Genomic DNA, 26,766 nt, shown 5'->3' with positions numbered 1-26,766 from the left:
CTCTGGATAGCTTAATGAAATTGTTATCTAGTTTAATTCCATTATGGGCAGAGAAAATACTCTGTAAGATTTCATTTGTTTAGAATTCATCAAATCTTGTTCTGTGATGTAGAATGTGGTCTATGTTATTGGATGTTCCTTGTGCAATTGACAATGTTTATTCTTCCATTGTTGGGTGTGACGTTCTATAAAATATCAATTAGTTCAAAGTGGTTGATAGTATTGTTCAGATCGTCTATATGATTTCGCAGTTTTTTTGTCTATTTGTTCTACCAGTTACTGAAGCTTAGAATGTTAAAATCTCCACCTATGATTTTGGATTTGTCTGTTTTATCCTTTAGTTCTTTCAGATTTTTCATGAGGTATTTGAAGCTCTGTTAGTAGATGCAAACACATTTATAATTACTGTAACTTCCTGATGAATTGGCCATTTTATCACTATGAAATTATTTTTATTTCTAATAATACTCCCTTGTCTTGAAGTCTTTTTTTCTGATAATTCTATTGCCTTTCTTCCAGATTCACTATTCCTACTTTATGCATTGTCCATCTTTTTCCACCCTTTCACATCCAACCTATTTGCTTCTTTGGATTCAAATTTCTTCTCTTATAGACAGCATATAGTAGAAACTTACTTTTCTACATCTAACAACTTTGCCTGTTAATTGAAATTTTTAGGTCATTACACTTAATGTAATCATTGATATGGTTGGATTTAGCACCACTGTTTTGCTATTTGTTTTCCATTGGCTTCATCTCTTTTTTGTTCCTCTGCTCTTCCTTTCCCACCTTCTTGTTATTAATTGTATATTTTCTAGTATTGTATTTTCATCTCTCAATTGGCATTTCAGCCTTTACCTTGTTGCATCACACTTGCAGTGGTTGTTCTAAGTTTTAGTAGGTCTCTTGAACTAATCACAATCTACTTAGAGTTTTCCCATGAAATATAGGAACCTAGCAACAATTCAAACCGCCCAGGAATCTTTTGTAGTGTTGGTGTGTGTGCGTGTGTGTGTTGGTGTGTGTGTATAATATACCCCACAACAAAGTATTATAATTTTTTGTTTTAAAAGCTTTGGGGAAAATATTTATAGAGTTTTGTATTTACCCACATAGTCACCATTTCCAGATTTGTTTTTCCTTTTTGTAGAACTAAGTTACCATCTATGGTCATTTCTCTTCAGCCAGAAGAGCTTCCTCTAGTATGTCTTGCAGTTTAGGTCTGCTGATAACATGGTCTCTCAGTTTTTGTTTATCTGAAAATGTCCTTATTTCACCTTTGTTTTTGAAGAAGAGTTTCACAGAATATAAAATTCAGTGTAGACAGTTCTATTTTCCTTTCAGAAGTCATTTCATTGTCTTCTACCCTCTAAGGTTTCTGATGAGAAGCCAGTGTACTGTGTATCTTTGTTCCCCTTTTTTCTCAGGCTCCTTTTAATAGATTCTTTTCAAATAAATTCTTTGTATTTTTTTCCATTCAACTACGATGTGCCTAAATAAGTTTTCTTTATATTCAGCCTGCTTGGAGTTTGTGAGGTTTTAAATCTGTTTTTCACCGAATTGGGGGGTGGTGGTGGTGGTTAATCAAATTACAACATTCTTGTCTAATAATTCCAACATCTATTTTATTTTCTGAGTCCTTTTTTTAATGTGAAGGTAGTTTATTTTTGTGTCACATAAGTCGAAGGAGCAGGCATTCCAGGATTGGTGTGGCAGCTATTTTCTGAGTCTGTTCTTAGTGATTATTTTCTCTCTTGGTTAAATGTCACATTTTCCTGCTTCTTCGCATGTCTAGTAATTTTTTATTATATTCTAGTCATGTTGGATGCCACTTTAGAATCTGGATGTTATTTCCCTTTAAAGAGTTTGTGGTTTTGTTTCGGCAGGCAGTTAACTCACTGGTGGGTCAGCTTGATCCTGTTGAAGCTTTATGTTAAGCTTCCTTAGGGAGAGTCTAAAGAGGCTTTGCTCTAGAATAGAGCTCTAATTCTAAAGCATTGCATTTCTGGAGTCTCAACTGAAGTCCTGGGTTATCTGTGAGGTCTTTTCATTATTTCTGATAGAACACAAACATCTTCCAGCACTATATGACCTTCACAAACTCCATTCAGCTTAGAGCCCCCAGTAACTGTTCTCTGCCAGGCCTTGCAGAATCTTGCCCTAAATATGTACAGCTTAATCCTCGGTCAGAGATTCAAAAGGACTCAGCAACCTCAGCAGTCCCAAACCCCCATTTCTGTCTTTTCTGCCCAGCAGGAACGATGCTCTAATTGAGGTCCACTTTCCTATGCCATGGTTTGGAAAGTGCCTCTAGGTAGAAAGCCAGGTAGTTGTGAAGCTCACCTTGAATATTTCCCTTCTCTTAGGGATCACATCCAATTACCCAAAATAATTATTTCTTGTATCCCGTTCTGTAGCTGTTTGTAGCAAAAGGGAAAGTCCAATCTCATTCCTCTGTCTTGGCTAGGATCAGAAACTTGAGCTATTTCTTGTTAGTTTACAGAAAATTCTGACACGTTTGCTCCTTGTACCATAGTAGATTTGAGGTGAAAGGTATAGATAGCTATATTGATAGGGTGACAGTAGGAAAGAGATAAAACAACTCTACAAGGCAGTCATAAAAACTAAACTGTAGAAGCAAACAGACATACACATTTTAGTAACACCTAAGAGCAACTCTGGATTGTCACTGTGTTATGATTTGCATGACGACGGACTCTCATTAAATCTTTAATCTACTTAGGAAGGAAAGGTATAGGTAATACACTTTAGAAATTTTAGAGTTTTGACATTTAAAAGCAGAATCATGAGATTTACAATATGGCAGTGTTTCCTAAAGGGGTAAGCGTGAGTCACCTAGAAAATTTACTTTTGCAAAGTGGTAACCACGTTCTTTGAAGATGTAAGATAAATGGAAAGTTGCTATAAAAAGGCTGAATGATGAGTAAATGGGACATCTGTACTTGCCATACCACCAGGTCGGTGACTGTATCATGTAAAAGGAGGGAGAGAAAGCCTGTGCATTCCTTTCTGTGTGTACATTTTCTAATTCACTCAGTATGATAAAGGTTTTTAGTTAATATTAAATGCCAACAACAAAACACTCCAGCTCATTTCTTTTTTTAAATTTATTTTATAGAAGTATAGTTGATTTACAACGTTGTGTTAATTTCTGCTGGACAGCAAAGTGATTCTGTTATATATATTAATATATATATTCTTTTTCATATTCTTTTCCATTATGGTTTATTACAGGATATTGTAGTTCCCTGTGCTATACAGTAGGACCTTGCTGTTCATCCATCCCATATAGAATAGCTTGCATCTGTTTATCCCAAACTCCCAATCTATCCCTCTGCCACCCGCTTCCCTCTTGGCAGCCACAAGTCTGTTCTCTATGTCTGTGAGTCTCTTCCTGTTTCATAGATATAATCATTTGTGTCGTATTTTAGATTCCACATATAAGTGATATCATATGCTTTTGTCTCTCTCTTTCTGACTGACTTCACTTAGTATGATAATCTCTAGTTCCATCCATGTTGCTGCAGATGGCATTATTTCATTCTTTTTTATGAGTGAGTAATATTCCATTGTATATATGTACCACATCTTCTTTATCCATTCATCTGTTGACAGACATTTAGATTGTTTCCATGTGTTGGCTATTGTAAATAGTGCTGCTATGGACATAAGGGTGCAGGTATCTTTTCAAATTAGAGTTTTGTCCAGATATAGGCCCAGGAGTGGGATCCACTCCAGTTCATTTCTAACGATTATCCAGGAAATGCTTTACTTGCTTGAACCCCAGATTTCTTATGTCTTGAATTATAATGCCCTCTACCGTTAGTGTTCCTCCTTCTGCCCACCCTGACTTCTGCTCTGATGCAGCTTCCTCCACAGCCATCAGTCAGCATCTATGAAGCACACATTGCATCCATCAGCGTCCCTCCTGAGAAGGTGACCTGACCCCATCCTCCTTTCTCAGGGAGAGGATGAGGCACCACACTTCCTTCATGGGTTAACTTTGTGTTCCTTTCAAGCAAGGGTTATACCCATTAGACAGAATGGGTTTGTTACACACGTACAGGCATACCTCATTTTAATGTGCTTTGCTTTACTGTGCATTCACAGATATCGCATTGTTCTGTTTTTTTTTTAATTGAACCCTGCATCACAAGTCTATTCATGCCATTTTTCTTTTTGTCACCTTTTGGTAACTCTCACAGTATTTCAAACTCTTTCATTCTTATTATACTTTTACGGTGACCTATGATCAGTGATCTTTGATACTATTGTGAAACATTATGACTTGCTGAAGGCTCAGATGATGGTTAGCATTTTTTAGCAATGAAGTATTTTTAAATTAAGGTATGAACACTCTTTTTTTAGACATAGTGCTGCACACTTAATAGACTAAAGTATAGTGTAAGCATAACTTGTATATGCACTGGGAAACCAAAAACTTTGTGTGACTGACTTTATTGCAATATTGGCTTTATTGCAGTGGTCTGGAACCAAACCCGCAGTATCTTCAAAGTCTGCCTGTAACAGAAAATTCTTCATAACAGTGCAATTTTTCTCCATGTGTTCTTTTCATTCCCATTAATGATAATAAGACCAGTTCTCCCATATTATTAAACATGGTTTATATCCATTCTTCTTTATTTTGTAGGAAAACCTGGGTCTTTTCTCAGCAGACCCAACCTCCAGTATTTGGAAGACTTATGTTAACTACATTGATGATATGTTGGTGGATGGATTCTTTCTTGCCATTGAGTGCTCCCTCAAGTATCTCCTGGAAAATACTGGTATTTACTGGCTTATGGATGTGGTTTATTACTGGGAAGGTAACAGTAATAGCATCTATTGAGTTACAGTGAAGTGCAATTGAGTGCTCTGTGACTTTTCCCAAAGTGTCATGAACATTTTGTGAATTATAACAAAGGCATTGCGTTTCTAAATTGTCCAATGGTAAAAGACTTCTCTCTCTTCAAAACTCAGATGATAAATCAGGCTTTAAGATAGTGAAGCCCATAGCAAAAGCAAAAATATAAAAGCCAATTCAGTCTAAATGAAGCTCCAGTGAGGAGGAGTGAGTAAGCTGGAGCAGCTCCACCTGGACTTGACTCATAGCAGCGGGAGGGGACATTCCCTGCCTTCAAGCTGAATGTACTGTATCTCTGTGGCCTTTTGAGAACACAGGGAGGTTGTAGTAGCCAGCTTACATGGAAGAATCAAGTTTTTCTATGTAAAAAGAGTCAGACAAGAAGCTGGGAATGAGGTAGCTTTTAGAAGGAAAGGGAATGTCAAGGAGGCAATGGGCATTCTTTGAAGCTGTTAAAAGATAGCCAAGGGCTTTGAATTTATGGTCCATACACAGAGTCAAAGATTGTATAGTAAAGGCTAACCTTGGTTTGTAAGGGATGGGATGGAAAGGGCAGAAGAGTTCAGGAATAAAGTTGAGTTACACCTTTCGCATTCTGGTAGATTCTGAGGAGCTCAGCGAGGGTGAAGGATGAGGTGAGGATGAAGGTGAGATAAGAACTTAGTCCATTGAGCCCAACCCAAGGAAAGAAATCAGATGCAGAGTTAAAATAGGTGGGCTGAGACCCATGTCCAGATATCCAGCCCATTGCAAGAGGTTGACAGTGCAGAGAGGAGCAAGGCCAGTGCTGGGTGTAGCTCAGATGGGCAACACCCACCCTCACCCCCACCCCATGATCCTAGTAGGTGGAGTGACTGAGGTCAGAGGCAAGGTCTTTGCTTTCATGGTGCAAGGTGCTCCAAATTAAGGAGATAGAGAAGCAGGAAATGGGCTCTGACATAGTCAACAAGGCGGGGAGGTCACCTTCTAGAACCTGGGGCATCAAACACAGGCACCAAGACTGGAAAACTGGTTCCTAGGGACCAGCGCCAACGGTGCTAATCTTAGTGAACTGACCAAACCTCCTCTGATACTGGAGGTTGGGGGTCCCGTCACTTAGCCCTCCTCTAGATCTAGGAAGATACCCCAGCCACACTTGAGTGCAGGCACTGCATAAGGGACTCACCCTAGGCCAGTGTCTATCCAGCTCTCCTGATCTGGGCTGTCCGATGTGTCACTTGTCCTCCTCCTCTCATGAGGAGAAGAGCGTGGGAGCAAGAGGATGGGGACAGGGGATGGTAGCCAAAGTCACCTTCCCTCCATGGAAACGGGGGGAAAGGGAACACATTTCCTTCACAAAATAGAATGGGCAGGAGCTGGACCTAGTGGCTGCCTGAGCAGAGGAGCTATAGATAACATTAAAAGGCGCTGGTTACCAAGGCAAAGTGAAGGAGCCTAAAGAGAGTGGCCTCCAAGAGGAAAATCACCATGACCCTTTGCCATAGCCCAGGTGGACAACTTTATTCCCCTGGTCCACCTTACCATTTCCACTTCTCGTGTTTGGTCAAACCAATACTATTCCCATGGCTTGGGCTGGCCTCCCAGCCATCTCTCAGAATCCACACCCTGCCTGGGTTAAATGCTACCCACTCTATCCAGAAGCACTCTTCCTCTTCTCAATTCTTAAAGCGATTTGCTTGTACCAGGGGCGTGGAACCACCAGGACCATCCGACTTGTACAGTAATTATGTTGCCATTGCATCTAACATAGGGATTCGGTTCTTATGTCAGCACATAGGGCAAAATCTCATATAGTAACGTGTTCTTGAAAGTCTTTTAAATCCTTTAAACTATATGCAACCCAACCTATTAAATTATACGTACCTAATGCATGTAGGAATACAGAATATATCATGAGTACATATACAAAGCATAATTTTACTGATTTAAAAAAAAATTACTCTATAATAATAGTATAGGGCTTCCCTGGTGGCGCAGTGGTTGAGAGTCCGCCTGCCGATGCGGGGGACGCGGGTTCGTGCCCCGGTCCGGGAGGATCCCACATGCCGCGGAGCAGCTGTGCCCGTGAGCCATGGCCGCTGAGCCTGCACGTCCAGAGCCTGTACTCCGCAATGGGAGAGGCCACAACAGTGAGAGGCCCGCGTACCGCAAAAATAATAATAATAATAACAATAATAGTATAATTACTGTGATATTGGTAAACTTGCACTTCCTTAAGTTAAATATGCACTGGATGGGACACTCCTGAGTCCAGTAATGCAGATTTATCATCCTTACAGTTTTGAAGGCAAAGCCTTAGTCTTACATATCTTTGAGGGTCCCACAGTTTTTTAGTTAGGGAGAATGGCTAAGCAGTGGTAAGAAGAACGCCATCAATAATGTGGCTTAAAGGACATGGAAGTCTGTCCCCCGGGTTCTAGTCCAAAGCGAGCACTCCAGGTTAGTTGCAAATTCCTTCCGTCCTGTGGTTCCACTGCTTTCTAGGGCCTGGTCTTCATTTCCATGGTTGAGCCGGATCACTGCTGCATGCCGGCTCCAGCCTGTGAGAGAGCAAAGAGAGCACAGAGGAGGCCCCCTGCTGCTTCGTGGACCGCAGCCCAGAAGTGGCACCTCTTCCCACATCCCACTGGTGAGGGAATCACATTGCCATACCTAACTGCAAGCCCACCCACTTATACCTCTATTTCCAGGGAAGAAGGGATAATGGATTTCCATGAGTAGTCTCCACTGCCTGTGATGTCCAGCACGCAGCAGTCTCCTAAATACTTTTACAATCAAAAAATATATGAAAATAAGTGGTTATTAATAAGAGTCTAAGCATTTATCTTGTACTTGGAACATCTTGTTCCATATTATATTTTTATTTAAATTTAGCAAGACAAGTTAGTCTAGCAAGTAATCAGGGGTTTGTTAATCATTTATACTGTTTTTAAAAATCTTATCACTACAGAACTACAGAATTAAAATAAGTTCTGTTTTTACAGAAAAGGAGCAGAAGGGATAGGATTGTGACTTTTTTTTTCACGCCTACACGACGTTGGACAAGCACACCCTTGTTCCCCTAGTGGCTACCAATGGGGAATGGCCTGGTTTGTGCACAGGAAGAAATCAGCTGCTTCCAAGAAACTGGCTTTGCAAAATCAACCTCTTCTCAGTCAGAGGCTGTACTGCCTCCCAGGAGATGTTTGGGAATGCAGAAGGGGACTGGCTTGGGTTGATCAGTCACTAGGACGTGCTCTCTGAGGACAAGGAGAGTAAATGTCCTGCAATGCCCAGGATAGCCCTGCACAAGAATTAGCCTGTTCCAAATGTCAGTGGTTCCCCTGTCAATAAACACTGCAGGACTGCCACCCTCACCTTTTCTGGGGTGTTAGCAAATTTTACATTTCCATTTTCTTATACCCAAACAGCTCATCTAAAGGAAAGAAATGCTCTGAGTGCTTTTAAAACAGTATTGCATTTTGCCTACGTTGCCCATTCTCTTCTGTTTTCCTTGTTTTTCAGAATGTAAGGCAGGACTCACCCCAATATTTGAAGCACAACTGAGCTTAGCCATCCCAGAATTGGTTTTCTGTCCGTCTCTGGAGCCTGGAGTGAAGGGTGGCTTCTACGACATTGTTGAGGGTCTCATCACCAGCATTTTTAGGATATCGTCCTTGGTTCCGCGGCTTTCCCCTCAAAACGGCTCTCCCCATTATCAGGTACTGGATCTGCAAGCATCCTGCCCTCCCATCAGATCTGGAGCCCCCTGTGAAGTGCTGGTGTCACCCGCCTGGTTTTGTCTTGCTCCCCTAGGTTGACTTGGAGGCCATGCCTGATCTGGCAGGCATGCGGGGCGAGCTGATGGGGCGGGTGCAGGGCATGATGACCCTCTGCTGTGGCTATCGGAGCACCCTCAGCCAGTATTCTTACCTCTACGTGGAGGACCGGAAGGAGGCTCTGGGCCAGTTTCTGCTCTATGGGCACATGCTCACAGCAGAGGAGATGGAAGCCCATGCTGAGGACGGCATTCCAGAGAACCCGCCCCTGCTCCATCAGTTCAAAGCGCAGATCGACTGCTACGAAAAGCTCCATGAAGACGTGAGCAGGCTGGAGCCCATCCAGGTGTTTGACAGCTGGATGAAGATTGATGTGCGGCCCTTTAAAACGTCTCTGCTGAATATAATTAAGAAGTGGAGCCTCACGTTCAAACAGCACCTTGTGGATTACGTCACTCACAGGTAACACAGTCCTGCTAGCTTCCCGGGCTGTCAGGAACACCATGTTTTTAATCTTCTTCACATTTTTCTCCATAGGTTCTTGGTTAAATTAAAAATTAAAACAGCGGGTTGGAGGTTCCAGGCTTTTGGACACCAGCAGTAACGTTAGTCCTGCCCTCTCGTTTGTTCATCAGACCTGGCCTCTTTCTGTTTCGTTTTCCATTTGGTGCCCAGTGTGCGAAAGGCACTCAGTAAGTGGTAAATAATGTTAGAGACAATAATAGCAGATCTAACCTCCCTTTACAGCTCTGACTGTGAAATCTCTTTAAGCCTGAGAAGCAGAGGGGGTCTAATGGGCCTCTTAGATTTTATTTCTCCCACTTACTCCTTGTCTCAGATTATCCAGCTGTGAAGCACGGAAGCCCCTAAATCTACACACCCCTGATGCCTGCCAGTGCCACTCTAGCTGTGTGACCGATTGGATATGAAACTCTGTCTGTTCCACCATAGACCTAGACCACGCAGCCCAGCACCAGGCTCTCTAAGCCAGAGCACCAACCTCTAGATAAATAATCAAGTAGGTTAATAGTCTCCCTGTTACTTCCCTTAGCCTTGTCCTCACAGGTCTGCCACAGGCAGAATCTCAGCTCCCAGCCCCTCCCCACAGAATCCTATGGAGTGCCGTGGTCCCTCTGTTCAGTGATCAGTCTTTGGTGTATTAGCTGATGCTGCAGGGGAGCCCTCCCCAGAGTTTGGTGTTGGTCTTGCTTGCCGCTCAGTGATGTGGAAGGGAGACAGCCAAGTCGAGAATGCATCTATCTACAAACAAATTTTGAGAGACTTTGCAAGGGTGATGGTTCTCCACTCTAGAAAAGCCTCAGAAAATCATTTTGGGATGTTTCAAACAGGGCTTTCCAAGTGTTGTTTAAGAAGCAGCAGCCAGTTTCCCACACTTGAGAGTCAAGAAAGGGAAGCAATGGTGGCAGTTGGGGAGGTGGCAGTGTTGCCCCTGAATGGAGTACTGTTGAGGGGACAGCTCTGTGCTCTGTGGTCCCTCTCCATTAGCAGGTCTGGTGACCCAAGGACATGGGAACATGTTTCAGATGAAGATTTTATTATTATTTAGGTATGACAAGGCCACAAGATCAGGAGATGACTGCTATTGAAAAGATAGTTTGTTAGATCCCAAGAGGAGGGGGCACAGCACACCATGCAGGGCCAAATGGGGGGCACCAGTGTTAATCAGGAAGCAGAGGGAGTGAGGAGAAACGTGGGCAAGAGCTTTTATTACGGCTTCCATGGAGAAGAATGGGCAAGACATTCTTCTCCAGGTTTAGGAGCAGGTTTAGGATTGTCTAGTTTTTTTATTAATTTTAACAGGCTCTGGGGTGTAGGGGCTGTCTTTTGTTGTCTGGTACCTGGCTGTGGGATTATAGGGCAGGTGAACTGTGGCCTGGAGAATGAGAGCCAGATGGAGGAGGTGGTTGGGGATATGGATTTTGGATTGATTGGCTTGCATTTGAAAGGCACAGTCAAAAGCAGGTTGTTTACTATCTCTAGGAACTGGCTAACCCTGGGAGGGTCAATCCCTCCAGGGCCGACAAGGCCCTAAATGTCAGAGCATCAGAAACACAGGGTTGATACAGGGCATAGTTACAGCAGCTTCCATGTGTCCCTACCAGGTGAGGCTTCACAGGATGTAACAGTTGTTTTAACAGGAAAACACATGATAGAGCACTGAGAAGGCCTGAGTCCTCCTTGAACCCCTGTTTCCTTGTCTCTGAAAGAAGACAGTTTGACTGGATTCCTGTAAGGTGCCTTCCGGTTTTAATAGTTGGTGATCCATAAACTGACTACTTTGCTACACTTTGGGAGAATGTCTCATTGTGTTCTCAAAGATTAGATAAAAAAAAAGAAATAATAAGAACAATAAAAAATATTTATTATTGAGTGTCTACTATGTACCTTGTAATTCTGTGATTTCCACCTTCTCTTAGTAGGTGTCAGGATTAATCCCACCTTGCCTTACATAAATACTTCATTTACTGACAGAAATCCAATCCTTCATTATCATCTGTCTCATTCAGCTTGGACTGCTATGATATTGCGATTTGTAATAAGACATATATATTGGATTGACCAAAAAGTTCATTCGGATTTTTCCATAAGATGCATGGGAAAACCCGAATGAACTTTTTGGCCAACCCAATATTTGGTCTTCATCCCTGTTTCTGGCAAAAGCTCCTATAACCCTTGTATTTCCTAAGTGGTGAGAGCCATAAAGGTATCTTTTGTTATGTTAATGGTAACTTTTGGACCTCACCTATGGATGGGAGGCGGTTGTCAGAACAACCAACCATGTGATTAGAGGTTGAAACTTTCAGTCTTATTCCCCAGAACTCCAGGGAAGAGAGAGGGGCTGGGGATTGAATCAGTCTCCAATGGCTGATGGTATAATCGATCATACCTGTGTAATAAAGTCTCCATAAAACCCAATAAGATAGGGTTTCAAGAGCTCCCAGTTTGTGAATGTGTGGAGATTCGGAGGAGTGGTGCATTCAAAGAGGGTATAGAAGCTCCACATCCTTTCCCATACCTTGCCCTGTGCATCTCTTCCATCTGGCTGCTCCTGAGTTATATCCTTTTATAATAAATTGGTAATCTAATGAGTAAACAGGTTCTCTGAGTTCTGTGAGCCACTCCAGCAAATTAATCAAATGCAAGGAGGAGGTCATTGGAACCTCTGTCCTATAGCTGGTCAGTCAGAGGCAAGGTGACAACCTGGACTAGTGTCTGGGTCTGAAGGGGGTGAGGCAGTCTTGTAGGACTGAGCCCTTAACCTATGGAATCTCCAGGTAAATAGTGTCAGAATTGAGTCAAGTTGTAGGACAGGCAGTTGGTGTTGGAGAATTGCTTGGTGGTGTGGGGTGCCCCCCTACCCACCCATAGGCATTGGAATTGGTATTAGGATCCTTGTAGCTGCCATAACAAAATACCACTGACCGAGTGACCTGAACAACACAAATTTATTTCTCGCAATTCAAGAGGCTAAGAGGTCTAAGATCAAGATGCGAGTCAATTTGATTCCTGGTGAGAGCTCTCCTCCTAGCTTGCAGACAGCCATCTTCTCACTGTGTCCTCACATGGCCTTTACTCAGTTCCTGTGCACAGATAGAAAAAGAGAGATCTCCCTCTTCCTTTTCTTATAAGGCCACTAATCCCTCATGGTGACCCCACCCTGATGACCTCATCTAACCCTAATAATCTCCCCAAAGGCCTCAGCTCCAAATACCATCACAAATGGGGAGTTGGGGCTTCAACATATGAATTTGTGGGAGACACAGACATTTAGTCCATAGCATCATCTTAACTCTCATCCCCATTCAGCTCCTCATGCCCTGATCTTACTCAGTCCCATCCTTGCCCTTGCAAAGCCCTCCCCTGTGCTCTTCCCCTGGACCTCAGGATCTTGCATCAGCAAAGTCCACTGTCCCTTCGTCTTCTCTCATCCTTTTTTTGCTCTAACTGAAGCCCAGCTCTCTCCTGAGGATACTGCTTCCCTGCAGCCCTCCCAAGTAGGGCTGATTTTTCTCCTATATCCTTCTTACCACTGGGCCTAGAGGTAGATGAGATATTCTTGCTCTTAGTTGCAGCTTCCAAACCATTCCACCTGGTCCTCCCTCAAAATCTCTGGCTCCACTGGAGTGAATTCTGTCAGACAGTAAAACCTGCCACTTGTCCCTGCCACAGTCACCTGCCAAGCCCTTAGCCATTCCTCCCCTTCGTTGCAGGTCATGTCATCTGGCTCAGTCTCCCTTTCCCATCCTTCTGCTAATAATTATCCTCAGTGACTCAGCATCCACATGGAGCCTTCATTATACCTGCCTCTCATTTTCTTGACCTCTCTCTCCATTGCCCTTTCCTTCCGTCGTACCTGTGCTATCTAATTCTGTGTTGTGCCCTCAGTGGCGTGGAAGGAAAGATGAGCAAGTACTTGCTTCCCCTTCAAAATCTCAGGTTAAAGTGTTCCATTCTCTGACCACCACTTGGTATCTTTCCAGCTCACTTACTTGGCAACGGTGCCATGCAAAGTTCTTCAGACCCATCAGGATTTCCAATCCATTGGTCCCGGTGCTTTATCGGGATAGCTCAGTGTTTATCACCCTTGCTCCCCATTCCCGTTCCCACCTCATAAAACCCTGACTGTTTAAACTCAGTGCCCCACACCTGCACCTGAGCAATTCATCCTTGGATGAAGGAAAAACAAACCAATCTTCTGACCAATCTCATATTAAATTTATGAACATAAATTTTTTTATGAACATTTTCATAGATTCTTTCCAACTTCCATAGACTTTTTTTCCTCTCTCCTTAAACCTCAAATATCCTCTCTGCCCTTATAGCCTTGCCTCTCATTTCACTGAAAAATTAGAACCAATCACAAGAGAGCTAACTCACCTTTCACCAACAAATCTACCAACCTACCTGCATTTGAAGCTATACATTCAACTACCTCTCCTGTTACAGTGAATTACCTGTTTTTCTAAGTCCAGCCTCTTTCTTCTCATCTACTCGAGAACTTACTTCCTTAAATATTCCCTATCAGCAACACCATCTATTTTCATACATTTTCCACAGCATGCAAATATATTGTCACATCTGGCATCTTAAAAAAAAAGAAAGGAACACGGTCCCAGGAGTCCTTCCAGCTACAGCATCATTTCTGTGTGCCCTCCTTCATAGCAAAATTCCTCAAAAGGTGTGTCTATACTTGATCCCCTTACTTCTTCATCTTCCATTCTCTCTCTACAAGAAATTTTATTATATAATGTAGCATAGGGGCTTCCCTGGTGGTGCAGTGGTTAAGAATCCACCTGCCAACACAGGGGACATGGGTTTGAGCCCTGGTCCCGGAAAATCCCTTGTGCCGCGGAACAACTAAGCCCGTGCGCCACAACTACTGAGCCTGCGCTCTAGAGCTCACGAGCCACAACTACTGAAGCCCGCCTGCCTAGAGCCGGTGCTCCGCAGCAAGAGAAGCTACTGCAATGAGAAGCCCGCGCACTGAAACAAAGAGTAGCCCCGCTCACCACAACTAGAGAAAACCCGCCCACAGCAATGAAGACCCAATGCAGCCAACAATAAATAAAATAAAATAAATTAAGAAAAAAGAAATTTTTTAAAATGTAGCATACGTATGATTTAGAGAAAAATATTAAAACGAATACTCTCATTTACTTTACCCAGCGAAGAAACAGAACATTAGCTACATTTTAAAATTCCCTTATGTACTCTTCCCTGATTAAATCCCTCTTCCTCCCTACCAGATGTCACCCCTGCCCTAAATGTGAAATAATCCTTCTCATACTTCTCTTCATGGCTTAGTGTATATATATATATATATATATATATACATGTACAGACACACAGAGATATACATATATTGAGATTTCCATTTTAAAGCTATAAAAATGAAACAGTGTTGCATACTATATATCCCTCTGTCCTGTTTCTTTTATTCAGCATTATATTTGAGACCCATCCACGCTGAGAATATAGCAGTAGTTCATTCATTTCCACTGCTGTAGGGTATCCCATCATCTGAATATGCTACAATCTATCCATTCTGTGGTTAATATGGTTGTTTCAGATGGTTTCACTAATATCAGCAAGGTTGCTATGCATTCTCTTATACAGCTATCACGGTATCCATGAGCAAACATGGCTCTAGGGTGTATAGCTAGGAGTGGAATTGCTGGGTCAGTGCAGGTAATGACAACTCTTGCCAAGGAGGATCGGCCATTTGTGAAGGTTCCAGTCCCCAACACCTCTTGCTGCTGACAGATTGTTTACTGCTGGCCATTCTGCTGGGAGCTTAGTGGTATCTCGCTGTGATAGACATTTTACATTACTCTCACTATGAATAAAGTGGCTCATCTTTTTGTGTTTTTGGATGAGTCATTATGCTTCCTATTCTGTGCTTCTTCATAGCTCTTGCCCATTTTTTGTTGGACTTTATCTTCTCCCTTTTTATACTTAGAAGTGATTTATATATTGTATGTCTAATCCTTTGCTGATTGTACATATTACAGATTTAGTCTCCCGTTTTGTGGCCCGTCTTCCCACTCCATTTATGGTATATTTTGATGACAAGTTCATTTTTATGTAGCCAAATGTGTCCATCTTTCCCTTGTGTTGTCTTCTTTTCTCTTGTTAAATAAATCCTTTCTTGTCCTGAGATCCTGATGATACTCTCCTACATCCTCTCCTACAAGTTTTATCTTTTGCGTTAAATAGCTCTTTGTCGGTCACTGCATTAATATGATGCAGTCCTAATTACTATAGCTCTGTAATAAATCTTGATATCTGGCAGAGCGAGTCCCTACCTTGTTCACTTTCGTTAAGAATGTCTCAGTCATTCTCGGCCCTTCCTTACTATTTTACATACATTTTAAAATCAGTTTGTAGAAGAAAAAATCCATTGGGATTTTGATTATACTTGCAGTGACTATAGATCAATTTGAGGAAAATTGTCATCTTTGTAGTAATGGATATTCCTAAGAACATGTTATCTCTCCATTTATCTTCCTTAATATCTTCAATGAAATTTTGTAATCGTTTCCTTTAAAATGATTTTCACGTCTTTCTTAAGATTTATTCCTTAATATTTTATTTTTTGTTTCCTAGTGTAAATGATATTTTAAAATCATATTTTCCATGGAAATGAATTGACATTTGTATGTCGATTTTGTATCAAGCAACTCTACTAAATAAGTTGTTAATTCTAATAATTCATCTGTGTACTCTCTGGGGTTTGCTATGTGCATAGTCATCATCTACAAATTTATGATAATTTTATTTCTTCCTCCTCAGTCTTTTTTTTAAAATGCGTTTTATCGCTATTTCTTATCTGACCACACTGACTAGGACTGTCAGTATAACATCGAATAAAGTGGTGATGGTAAGTATCCTTGTCTTGTCCCCATCTTAAAGCGGATACTTTCAACATTTCATTACTTAGTATAATACTCCGTGAGTTTTTTATGGCATCTCTTTATCTGATTAAAGAAGTTCTCTTCTAGTCCTAATTTGTTAAGAGGATTTAGCGAAAATAGATATAACATTTTATCTATCGCTTTTTCTAACTCCGTTAAGATAATTCTGTTTTTTTCACCTCAATATGTTAAAGTTGTGACTATATTATTTGGTTTCTAATACTGAACCAACCTAGCATTACTGAGTTAAGCCCAACATGAAATATTGTCTTTTTCAATATATTCATTGCTTGATTTTGTTTGCAGATATTTTAGTTAGCACTGATGTGTCTGTTTTTGATGAAACAGGCTTTCAGTTTTTCCTTTCTGTAACATCTTTGTCTGATCTTGCTCTGTGGTTTTCTAACTTCATAAAATGGGTTAGGAAGTAACCTTCTTGTTTTTTCTCCGTAAGAGTTGGTGTAAGATTGAAATTCTCTAATCCTTGAAAGTTTAAATCTCCTATTGAAACATCTGGCTTGGTATTTTGCTTGTGGCAAGATTTTTACCTGTAATTTCTCTAATGTTTATAGGAATATTAAGGTTTTCTATTCCTTAGTAAGTCATATTTTTCTAGGGATATATCCGTTTCATGTAAATCTTCAAATTATTGTCATGAAATTTATATTATGCTCTTACCTGTTTAATCTCTACAGAATCTATCGATGTGTTCCTTTTTAGATTTCTATTCATTTCTATTGTGCTTTCTGGCTTCTTTACTTAATTAATCTACCAAGAGATTTACAAAGAACAATCTTATGAACCCATTGATCCTCTTTATTATAATTTGATTTCTATTTTGATAATTTATTCTTTTATGTTTATTATTTCCTTCTATTTTCTTTGGGTTTATTTTCTGTCCTTTGGCTAAGTTAAGATGTGTGCTTCGCTATTCACCTTGAGCCCTCTGTCTTTTTTAATGTAACACTTAAAGTTATAAGTTCCCTTCTAAGTACAATTTTACCTACATCTCACAAGTCTTAGTAATAATCAAACTCTAAATATTTTTAACATTCATTATGATGTACTTATATATTTTTTTAATCTTAAAACGTGGATTCTTCTAGTTGCATTTCTGTCATTAATTTCTAACAGTTGTATTGTGGTCAGAGAATGTAACATATGTAATAAAAAGCTTCTGAAATTCGTTGAATTTGGTCAGTTTTTATAAATGTTCTGTGCATATTTGAAAAAAAATGTGTACTCTATAAATGTTGGGTATAATGTTCTGTGCATGCCTATTTGATCAAACTTGTTTTCTTCAAATCCACTGTAACCTCGCTGCCTGTTTTTTTGTCTGCTTAATTTATCAATTACTGAGATAACTGTGTTAAAAATCTACCACTTTGATGGTAGAGTGTCAATTTCTCCTTGTAATTCTGTCACTTTTTGTTTCATATTTTTTAAGGTTATGCTATGTGAGCATACAGTGTTTGACTTTTTATATATTCCTGGAAAATTGAATCTTTTAGCCACACGTTAAAAATCTTTTATCACTAGCTATATTTCTTGTGTTAAAGTGTGTTTTGTTGTATATTAGTATAACAAAACCAATTTCCTTTGTATGACATTTGCCTGGTGTCTCTTATTTTATCCTCTGGCTTTCAATATTTCTGCGCCTTTATATTAGAAGAGATCTTTATAATTGATATAGAACTGAATGTTTTATCTACCTTAATATCTTTCTTTTAACTGGAGCATTTTGTTCATTAATGTCTGTTGTGCTATATTTGAATTCATTTGTACCATTTTATTGTGTCTTCTCTATTTGTTCTTCTTTTCTTTGTTTTCTTTCTTGCCTGCTTTGGGTTACATTTTTAAAAATATTTTCTTTTATTTTTCCTTTTTCTTATTCCATTTTTTTCCCTTCTGCTAATTTGGATGTTGTGCTATCTAAGTCTTCTTTTCTAATAGTTAACCATAGCTATTTTAAAAAACATTCTTAAAAGGAGTAAACTAATCAGTACTGTTACTCTTTTCACAACCAATACAAGGACTTTAGTTTGATCTCAACCGTTCATACATCAAATTATATTCTATAATTCCAAGTAATTTCAGTTGTTCTCTGCTATTTATCTAAACTCCACAAATCATACTTTATTTTTATACACTCACTGTTTATTTAAATTCATCTACATATTTACCAATATCTTTGCTCATTCCATCTTCCTACATTACAGACATGCTATCTGAATTGTAGTCATTAGAAGATCCGTTAATAAGGTTCTTTTGGTAAAACTCTCATTCTTTTTCTCTCCAAGTGCATGTATTTTGCCCTTGTTCTTGAAAAAATTGATATGTGGAAGAGAGAATTCTAGGATAACATATTTTCTGTAAGCCTATTGAAAATGTTATTACATTGTGTCCTGGCTTCATTTTTTTTTTTTTTTTTGCGGTATGCGGGCCTCTCACTGCTGTGGCCTCTCCCGTTGCAGAGCACAGGCTCCGGACGCGCAGGCTCAGCGGCCGTGGCTCACGGGCCCAGCCGCACCGCGGCATGTGGGATCCTCCCAGACCGGGGCACGAACCCACGTCCCCTGCATCGGCAGGCGGACTCTCAACCACTGCGCCGCCAGGGAAGCCCCCTCCTGGCTTCATTTTTGGTGTTGCATCGTTAACCATCAACTTAGGGTTTTTTTAATTAATAGAAATCCGTCCTTTCGCTGCAGCTAATTTTAAGATTTTTTTTCACTTTTGGTAATCTGCAGTTTCATACTGAAGTACTTACGTGAGGGTTTCTTTATATTAATTTCACCTTGAATTTGTTGGGCTTCCTTGATCTTATATTTGGTGTCTTTCATTAATTCAAGAAAATTCTCAGCCAAGATATCCTCAGAGATTGCTTCCTGCCCATTCTCTCTATTACCTCCTTCTGGACCTCTTATTACACTTGTTACACTTACACACTTTTAAATATCACCCATATATTTGAATAATTTTCAGTTTTCAGTTGTTTGTCTTTCTTTACTGCAGTTGAATAATTTCTCCACTTTTATCAAACAGCAGCCTAATTCTCTCTTTTAGTGTTGTCTAAATCTCTTGTTTAATCCATTCATTGAGCTTTAAATTTTAATTATACTTTCTATTTTTAGATCTTCTATTTGGTTATTTTACAGTTTTGCTTACTCATTTTTATACCCTCCCGTTCTTTGCTCAAATTCCTTCTTTTTTATTTATTCATTCTTCAAGTTTTAGAATACATTTACTAGAGGATAATCTTAAGATAACTTTTGATTTGTCAGCCTAAAAATGGTTTGTTTCTTCTTGCCGTAGATCAAAGTTAACATAAAGGCCTATGGAAAATTATTAGCTTCTTTCTACTGGAATTGCCCACTAACATAGCACAGTATGATCATTTTTGCATTGTTAGAACACATATTAAAAGTCTCTTTTCGGGCTTCCCTGGTGGCGCAGTGGTTGAGAGTCCGCCTGCCGATTCAGGGGACACGGGTTCATGCCCCGGTCAGGGAAGATCCCACATGCCGCGGAGCGGCTGAGCCCGTGAGCCATGGCCACTGAGCCTGCGCGTCCGGAGCCTGTGCTCCGCAACGGGAGAGGCCACAAGAGTGAGAGGCCCGTGTACCGCAAAAAAAAAAAAAAAAAGTTTCTTTTCACAAAATGCCATCACAGGCCATAATTTTCATATTATCCACTTCAATAAGTTTTGTCACTTCTTGAATCCATCATTCGATACAAAGGTCCACACACTATCACAGATTCTGGGCATATTTGGAAAGCCGCTGAAATCACCTCCATTCCTGATTATGAGACAATGCTGAATTTATGCTTGAACATAAAGGCAGTTGGGGCCAGGATAAGGCATGGTGACCTGTTGAGAATGTAAGAGTTTATTTACGCTTCTGAGGGGTGATTCCTAAAGAAAGCATTTCTGTACAAACTGATATATCATACTTAAAAGGATGAAGTTGTTTTTCTTAGTAAATCTTGAATAGATGTCTGGGAACCTGCAGGGAAAGCGTTTGCTCCTGGTATGTGGGTCAGAAATAGTAAAGCAGAGCACCTAAACAAGAGCTCTTTTGTCCTTTGACATATTAAATATTGCTATTTTATATGCTGCACCTGAATTCCAGTATCTAAAACATTCACAGGTTTAATTCAGCTGTTTCTGCTGGCTCCCACTCATGGTGACTTCTTTCCTTATGTGTTTTGTGACTTTTGATTATAAAATCATGTTCCTTGGAGAGTAATCCTTTGAGGATTGGATTCTTCTTGCATTCCTCCAGAAAGGATTTTCATTTGTTTCTGCCTGTCATCAAGGGACTCTTCCAACCCCAGACCACTTGTACCTCAACTTACAGTAGTCCATCTAGTGTCATGGTTAATTCAGGCGAGTTTCCATGCTGTCCCATACCATGCAGCCTGTTTATTTCTTGTTCACCCTTAACGGCGTTGCAACTTCACACGCAACTTCCTATCAGCTTCCTCACCTTGAGTGGGCCCTAGGCTTAATCACCTGTTCCCCAGTTCTCATAAAGAATCAAAGTAGAAGCTCAAGATCTCCGGGGTTCAATAGAAACTATCCTGTGAAAGCCAGCTTTGAACCTTGCTTACCTCCCAGGGTTCTTGCTTTCACTACATTTTCACCTTCTGGAGATGCCTTAATTTCATGCCACCTTAGTGATGCATTTTTAAATGATTTTGAAATATGTGCTTAAACATTTCTGTTGTCTTAGCAGAAGGGTCATTCATATTATCGTGTACACCATACAGCTAGAAACAGAAATCCACACTCTCCAACTTATTCTCCAGTCAGGCCTTTATTAGACTGCTCAACTGAAACCAGTCTTGCCAAGAGCACCGATGATTTTCATGTGGCTGCATCCAATGGTGATGATCAGTCATCGTCTTACTTGTACCTCTCTGCAGTATTTGGTACAGCTGATCACTCCCTCCTTCCCAAACGGTTTCTTCAGGAGACCTCACTTTCTTGATTTCCTCCTTCGAGGTCTCCTTGACTGGGCTCATCTCCTCCAGGACTCAAAATATTAGAACTCCTGAAACCTCGATCCTGGAATTTCATTTCTAGCCACAGCCATATTCCAGGTGATATTTAATCTAATACTTTGAATAATCTGTGTGCTGATAACTACCAAATTTATATTTTTAGCCCCGTCTCTTAAGAACTCTAGACTTAAGTTCAACTGCCTAATAAGTATCTCCGTTAGATGTTTGGGAGGCATGTCAAACCTAACACATTTATTTCTTTATTTTGACCGGGCCAGGTGGCTTTCAGGATCTTAGTTCCCTGACCAGGGATCGAACCCGGGCCCCGGCAGTGAACATGCCAAGTCCTAACCACTGGACCACCAGGTGGTCCAGTAGCCTAATGGCATTAGACATTAGGCATTTCAGTAGCCTAATGGCAGTAGACCTTAGGTTTAGGGAATTCCCTAAACCTAACACGTGTAAAACTTATCTCCTTCCCCCTTCTCCCTCCAAAAAACCCCCAGTCTTCCCCAATTCTTCCCCATCTCTTTAAATGGCATCATCATTCACCCCATTGCCAGGAGTCCTTATTGATTTCTTTATTCCCTCACACCCCTCCCCCAACCCATTAGTGGGTTTTATTAGCTCTGCATGCAAAACTGCCTTGAATCTGACCACTCCTCATGTCCACCATCCGGGTCAAAACCAGTATCTTCTGTCACCCAGACAACCACAATAGTCCCTAAATGCCCCCCTGGCTTCTGTTCTGTCTCCCCACCCATGTCACCATCACCATCATCATCACCACCTCCAGCTGAAATCTGTTCTCCTCCATCTATAGTTCTTTTTGAAAACCAGTCAAATTATGCCCTTCTCCTACTCAGAATTCTCACACTTAGAATAGAATAAAATCTGAGCTGCTTATCATGGCCAATAAGCCCTCCCAGTGTCTGGCCCTTTCTCTGACCTCTTCTCCCTCGCTGCTCCCTTCTGTTCTCCTTATGCTTCTGCTACCCTGACTTTCCCCTTTTCCTCAAGAGAATCAAACTGAATCCAGCTTCAGTGCCTTTACTCATGCTGCCCCCTCTCCCTGGAAAGCTCTCTTCCTGTTTCTTTCTTGGCTCACTCCTTCATATTGTTTACATTTCTGCTCAAACATCACCTCCATAGAAAGGCCTTTACTGACCACTCCATATAAAATAGTTCTGACCTTAGTCTCTATGCCCTTATTTCATGGCACTCATCACCATGTGAAACTGTACCATTTATCTCATTGATCTGTGTCACATTTATTTTTCCCACTAGAATGTAAGTTTCATAAGGACAGAGACTTTATCTTATTTATTATACTATTCTCAGAACCTGGAAGCAGGCTAGGGCTCATAATAATTGCCCAATAAACATTTTTGAATTCAAGAATGAATCTCATTTAACTCTCACAATAACCAGTGAGAAAGAAATGATTTTTCCAATCTTGTAGATGAGGAAACTGAGGCTCAGAGATGTTAAGTGACTTGGTCATGGTTACACATCTAGTAAGTGTCAAAATTAAACCCAAGTGTGTATGACCTTTGAGGCCATAGTATTTATTTTCAGTTTTTTAAAAAATAATTTGAGATTCACAACATAATTTGTAATATATTTACTTTGAAATAATTTCACTTTGAAATAATTTCAGACTTACACAAAAAGTTGTAAAAATAGTACAAAGAATTCTCTTTTACCTTTACTCACCTTTCCCAAATGATAACATCTTAGATAACCAACCGTGGTACAGTTATCAACACAAGGAAGTTAGTATTGATGTGGAAGTAGTAACTTACTTAGTACAGACTTATTCACATTTCTCCAGTTGTCCCAGTAATGCACCCTCCATCATGGAGGGCTAAGTCTTTGTCCTTTGCGACCTTGACACTTCTGAAGAGGGTCGTATCTTACCATCAGGATATGGAGAGTTTTCCATGATAATACCATCAGGATATGCAGAGTTTTCCATAATAATACCAGGAGGATGGAGAGTTTTCCATAATAATAGCTATTAATGTTGGGGAACTAAATAAATCTTCCTTTCAAGGAGTGAAAGGAGAATGGCTCCTCACATTCTGTTTGTTTTGCTCAGCTTGGCCAACCTTGAAGCATTTATAAAAAACAGCGAGAATGGCTTGCTCCAGAAAGTCAGAAAAGGAGATTTCCAAGGATTGGTTGAAATTATGGGACACCTTATGGCTCTTAAAGAACGACAGAGCAGCACTGATGAGATGTTTGAGCCTTTAAAGCAGACTATTGAATTGCTGAAGACCTATGGCCAAGAATTGCCGGAAACACTGTTCAGGCAGCTGGAGGTCAGTGCAAAGTTTATGTTTTCTTAATAAAAGAAATAGAGGGAACGTTTGGGGATTTCAGAGTGGGATGAGGTGGATTGAAGTAAATGAAAAACAGGGCTTGGTGATTACTCAAGGTCCATGCTTTGGAGCTAAATGTGTCGCACATGTGTAATGTGTACCACTTTCTTGAAACTCAGTAAATACGAAACACTGTAACGCTGGACATATATGGGAGAACTGATGTGGATGATGTGTTTGGGTTCCTTTTCCAGGATTATGGATGAGCTGAATTTTTCATTCGGAGAAAAAAAAGCAGGTCTGAGGAATGTTATGATGGTCTAAGAGATGTGGGGCATAAAAGGAAATAACTAGACACTCTTAGAAAATGTAGAAAAGGGCCAGGGTTACTGGGTTAGAAGTTGAGGGCAAGAAGGATAGTGTTGAATCAGAAGTAGGTGATCGTCGGGAGAGTGGGCATCCAGGGAGCCATGTCAAGGAAGGGTCGAACGATGCCACGGCATCAGAGCCTGGCATCGGGGCAGAGATGAAGACATCCGGGTGCGTCCAGCCTCAGGACTGTGGGGGAGGGTCTGACCACACTGAGGTCTCCTTTGCAGGAGCTGCCTGAGAAATGGAACAACATTAAAAAGATGGCTGTTACCGTGAGGCAGCAGGTGGCCCCCCTGCAGGCAAATGAAGCGACCCTCCTCCGCCAGAGGTGCGCGGCCTTCGAGGCAGAGCAGCAGCAGTTCTGGGAGCGATTCCGCAGAGAAGCCCCCTTCAGGTATGCACCCAAGTTGCCACCACTGCTTCCCGGCCTTTAAGCACGGCAGCATCTTAAGTCACGGTGATCTCTCCGTGGAGTTCGCGTATTATTTTAACAAGTGAAGACTAGTTACTAGTCTTCCCTCCCATTTAGGTCCACTGGTTAGAACCTGGTGCTCATGTTCACAGAGTACCACTGCGGCCCGTGTGGGATGAACAAAGACTGTACAAATACTTTAAAAAATTCTAGAAGCTTCTTTGTCTCCAGGTCTATAAAGGGATTGTGTGTGGTAAGATTACTAGGTTTTTACTAAACTGTTAGTATTCTAAATTCTCCCAGACTCCTGTTCTTTTGGTTTAAAATAGTGGCTGATGGAATTTTAAAATAATTTTGGAAGGCGTTTCAGTAGCCTAATGGCAGGATTTGAAGCGATGGATTTACTTCAAGGTGTACTTCCTCTGCTTAGTAGTTAGTTCTCAGACTCCTCCCTACTTGTGGTCAGGGGTCTTTACACGAACAAAACAACTGTGGGATGGGCAACACCCATCCACACGTGCCCCCGTGCACACACACACAAGTCCTTTTCTCAGGGGCTCACTGCCTTGGTGGAGAAATCTACAGGGTCTGCTCCTCAGCGTCGGGGGCTCCAGCCAGGGGTACCAGCCGGCTCTGTGTCTGCTGACATGCCAGCTGAAGTGGACACTCTCCCCTCAGGCCAGCTCCGGGGTTTGCTTCTGTTTCCCTAGCGGGCTTCCTGCTGGGTCTCTTCTGTAGTTTTGGAGGTCTCTAGACTGAAAAATGCCCTATGTAAGGAGCAAGGAAGCTTTTTATTTTCAAGGGTTACTTACACACAGAAATCTGACATTGAGAGATGCACACTAAAGCAACAAACAAAATGGAAAAAGAAAATCACAGCTTTATCGGGAGGAAAGACAACATAATGATTAAGTACATGGACTCTGGATTTAACAAGACCAGTGTCTAATCTCAGGTTCACTACTCACTGCCTAAGTCGGGGCAGTCACTTAATATCTCTTTGCTTCAGTTGCCTCATCTGTAAAGCGGGGTTAATAATAGTATCCACCTCATAAGGTTGTTGATAGGATTAAATAACGAATCTTTGCAAGTTTTAGGCATAGGACCTGGCACTAGGATAACCAACCATCCTGGTTTACCTGGGACAGTTTTGGGGTTTTTTTTCTTTTCTTTTTTCTTTTTTTTATTAAAGCATAGTTGATTTACAGTGCTGTGCTAATTGGGATGGTTGTGGTTTTAACACTGAAAGTCATACATCCAGGGAAGCCCCTCTATTTCAGGCAAGCTGAGACTTAGTCACCTCACCTGGCACACAGTAAGGGCCTACCTATTCTATTATTCATTCATCAAACATTTATTAAGCAGCTACTGTCTCCCAAGCATTATACTTGGGGCTAGAGAGAACGAGATGAGTATGTCAAGAGGCAGGGGAGGACAGATGTGTAAACTGTGCTTACGATAAATGTACAACATGGAGCTCTAAAGCATTAAAATCACCTGGGGTCCAGTCTGTCCCACAGACCAACTAAATCAGACTCTCTGGGGATGAAACCGGGCATCAGTAGTTTGTAATGCTCCCCAGGTGACTCCAATATGCAGCCAAGGTAGAGACTGCCTCCCTAAGGGAAGTAACTGGTTCCCTTTTAAGCAATCATTCCAGGGCATATAACTCCAAATGAGTCTGTGTCCCTTTAGAATAAGTGCCTTAGGAGCTATGCCCTTGTTCCAGAGAAGCATCTATTGCTCAAAACATTTGTGGAACTTCTTTTGGGACTATTCCTTCAGAGTCTGAAGCACATTCTTTTGATTCTTCTTTGGGCATACAGCTGAATTTCTGAAATTCGACACTGATCACACAGGGCCAAAGCTGGTGAGGCAGGCGGGCAATTAAGCTGGGTATTTCTGCTCAGTGCTAACAATATCCACACCTAAGGCAACAGCCACAAAGGTAATGACACTGATATTTTACATCATCTGTCTCTTTTTAAAAAAAGTTCTAAAAAGGAATTCAAAGATGTCTGGTGAAATATCTTCCCAAACAGACTCCCGAGACTGCCTGAATGGAACAGCCCTTGTTTGCTGGTGTGTTTCTGTATGTCTACTGGAAATCTGGCATCCCTCCTTCCTAGTTACATCACGTGTGTATATTGATCAGCTCTTGTTGTTTTTTAATTTGATAGCTGCATTGGCTTTTCTTTCTTAGCACTTTTATTGATATCTATCTGCTGGCTGTAAGGATATTGCTACCCTTAACTTGCAAATTCACATCTGTTAATTTAACATGCAGATGAATCTTTGCAAGAGACTTTGAAAAGAACTGCTCACAGCAGTGTGGAAAGCCAAACATTACTGCAATTTTGATGTTTTTCTCTTCTTGTCAAGAAAACTATCAAGACTAGAGCAGAATCGTGGATTTAGGGCTGAAGGGAATCTTCATGGGTGTCAACGCATGAGTTTGTTTCTTAGTTTCGTGTGCGTGAATGTGTGTGTTTAAAATGTTTAGACACCGTATGCGGCAAATGAGTTGAATTCTGGTTCCTCCACTTTCAGATCAATTTCTAAAATGCATCTCTGT

General features: G+C 41.0%; 1 protein-coding gene across 1 annotated transcript in view; it reads left to right on the top strand.

Moving 5' to 3' along the window:
* The window catches only part of DNAH9 (dynein axonemal heavy chain 9), a 300,225-nt gene that overhangs the window by 46,231 nt on the left and 227,228 nt on the right, over positions 1-26,766 (top strand). Inside the window, exons 15-19 of the mRNA XM_067716537.1 lie at positions 4,673-4,808; positions 8,390-8,586; positions 8,681-9,105; positions 23,185-23,407; positions 24,007-24,173. Of these exons, the coding sequence (XP_067572638.1) occupies positions 4,673-4,808; positions 8,390-8,586; positions 8,681-9,105; positions 23,185-23,407; positions 24,007-24,173 (1,148 nt within the window). The remainder of the gene's footprint in view (positions 1-4,672; positions 4,809-8,389; positions 8,587-8,680; positions 9,106-23,184; positions 23,408-24,006; positions 24,174-26,766) is intronic.

Source organism: Pseudorca crassidens, chromosome 19 (assembly GCF_039906515.1).
Source record: "Pseudorca crassidens isolate mPseCra1 chromosome 19, mPseCra1.hap1, whole genome shotgun sequence".
NCBI lineage: Eukaryota > Metazoa > Chordata > Mammalia > Artiodactyla > Delphinidae > Pseudorca > Pseudorca crassidens.
The sequence above is the reverse complement of the archived record's forward strand: the minus strand, read 5'-3'. Positions and strand labels throughout refer to the sequence as shown.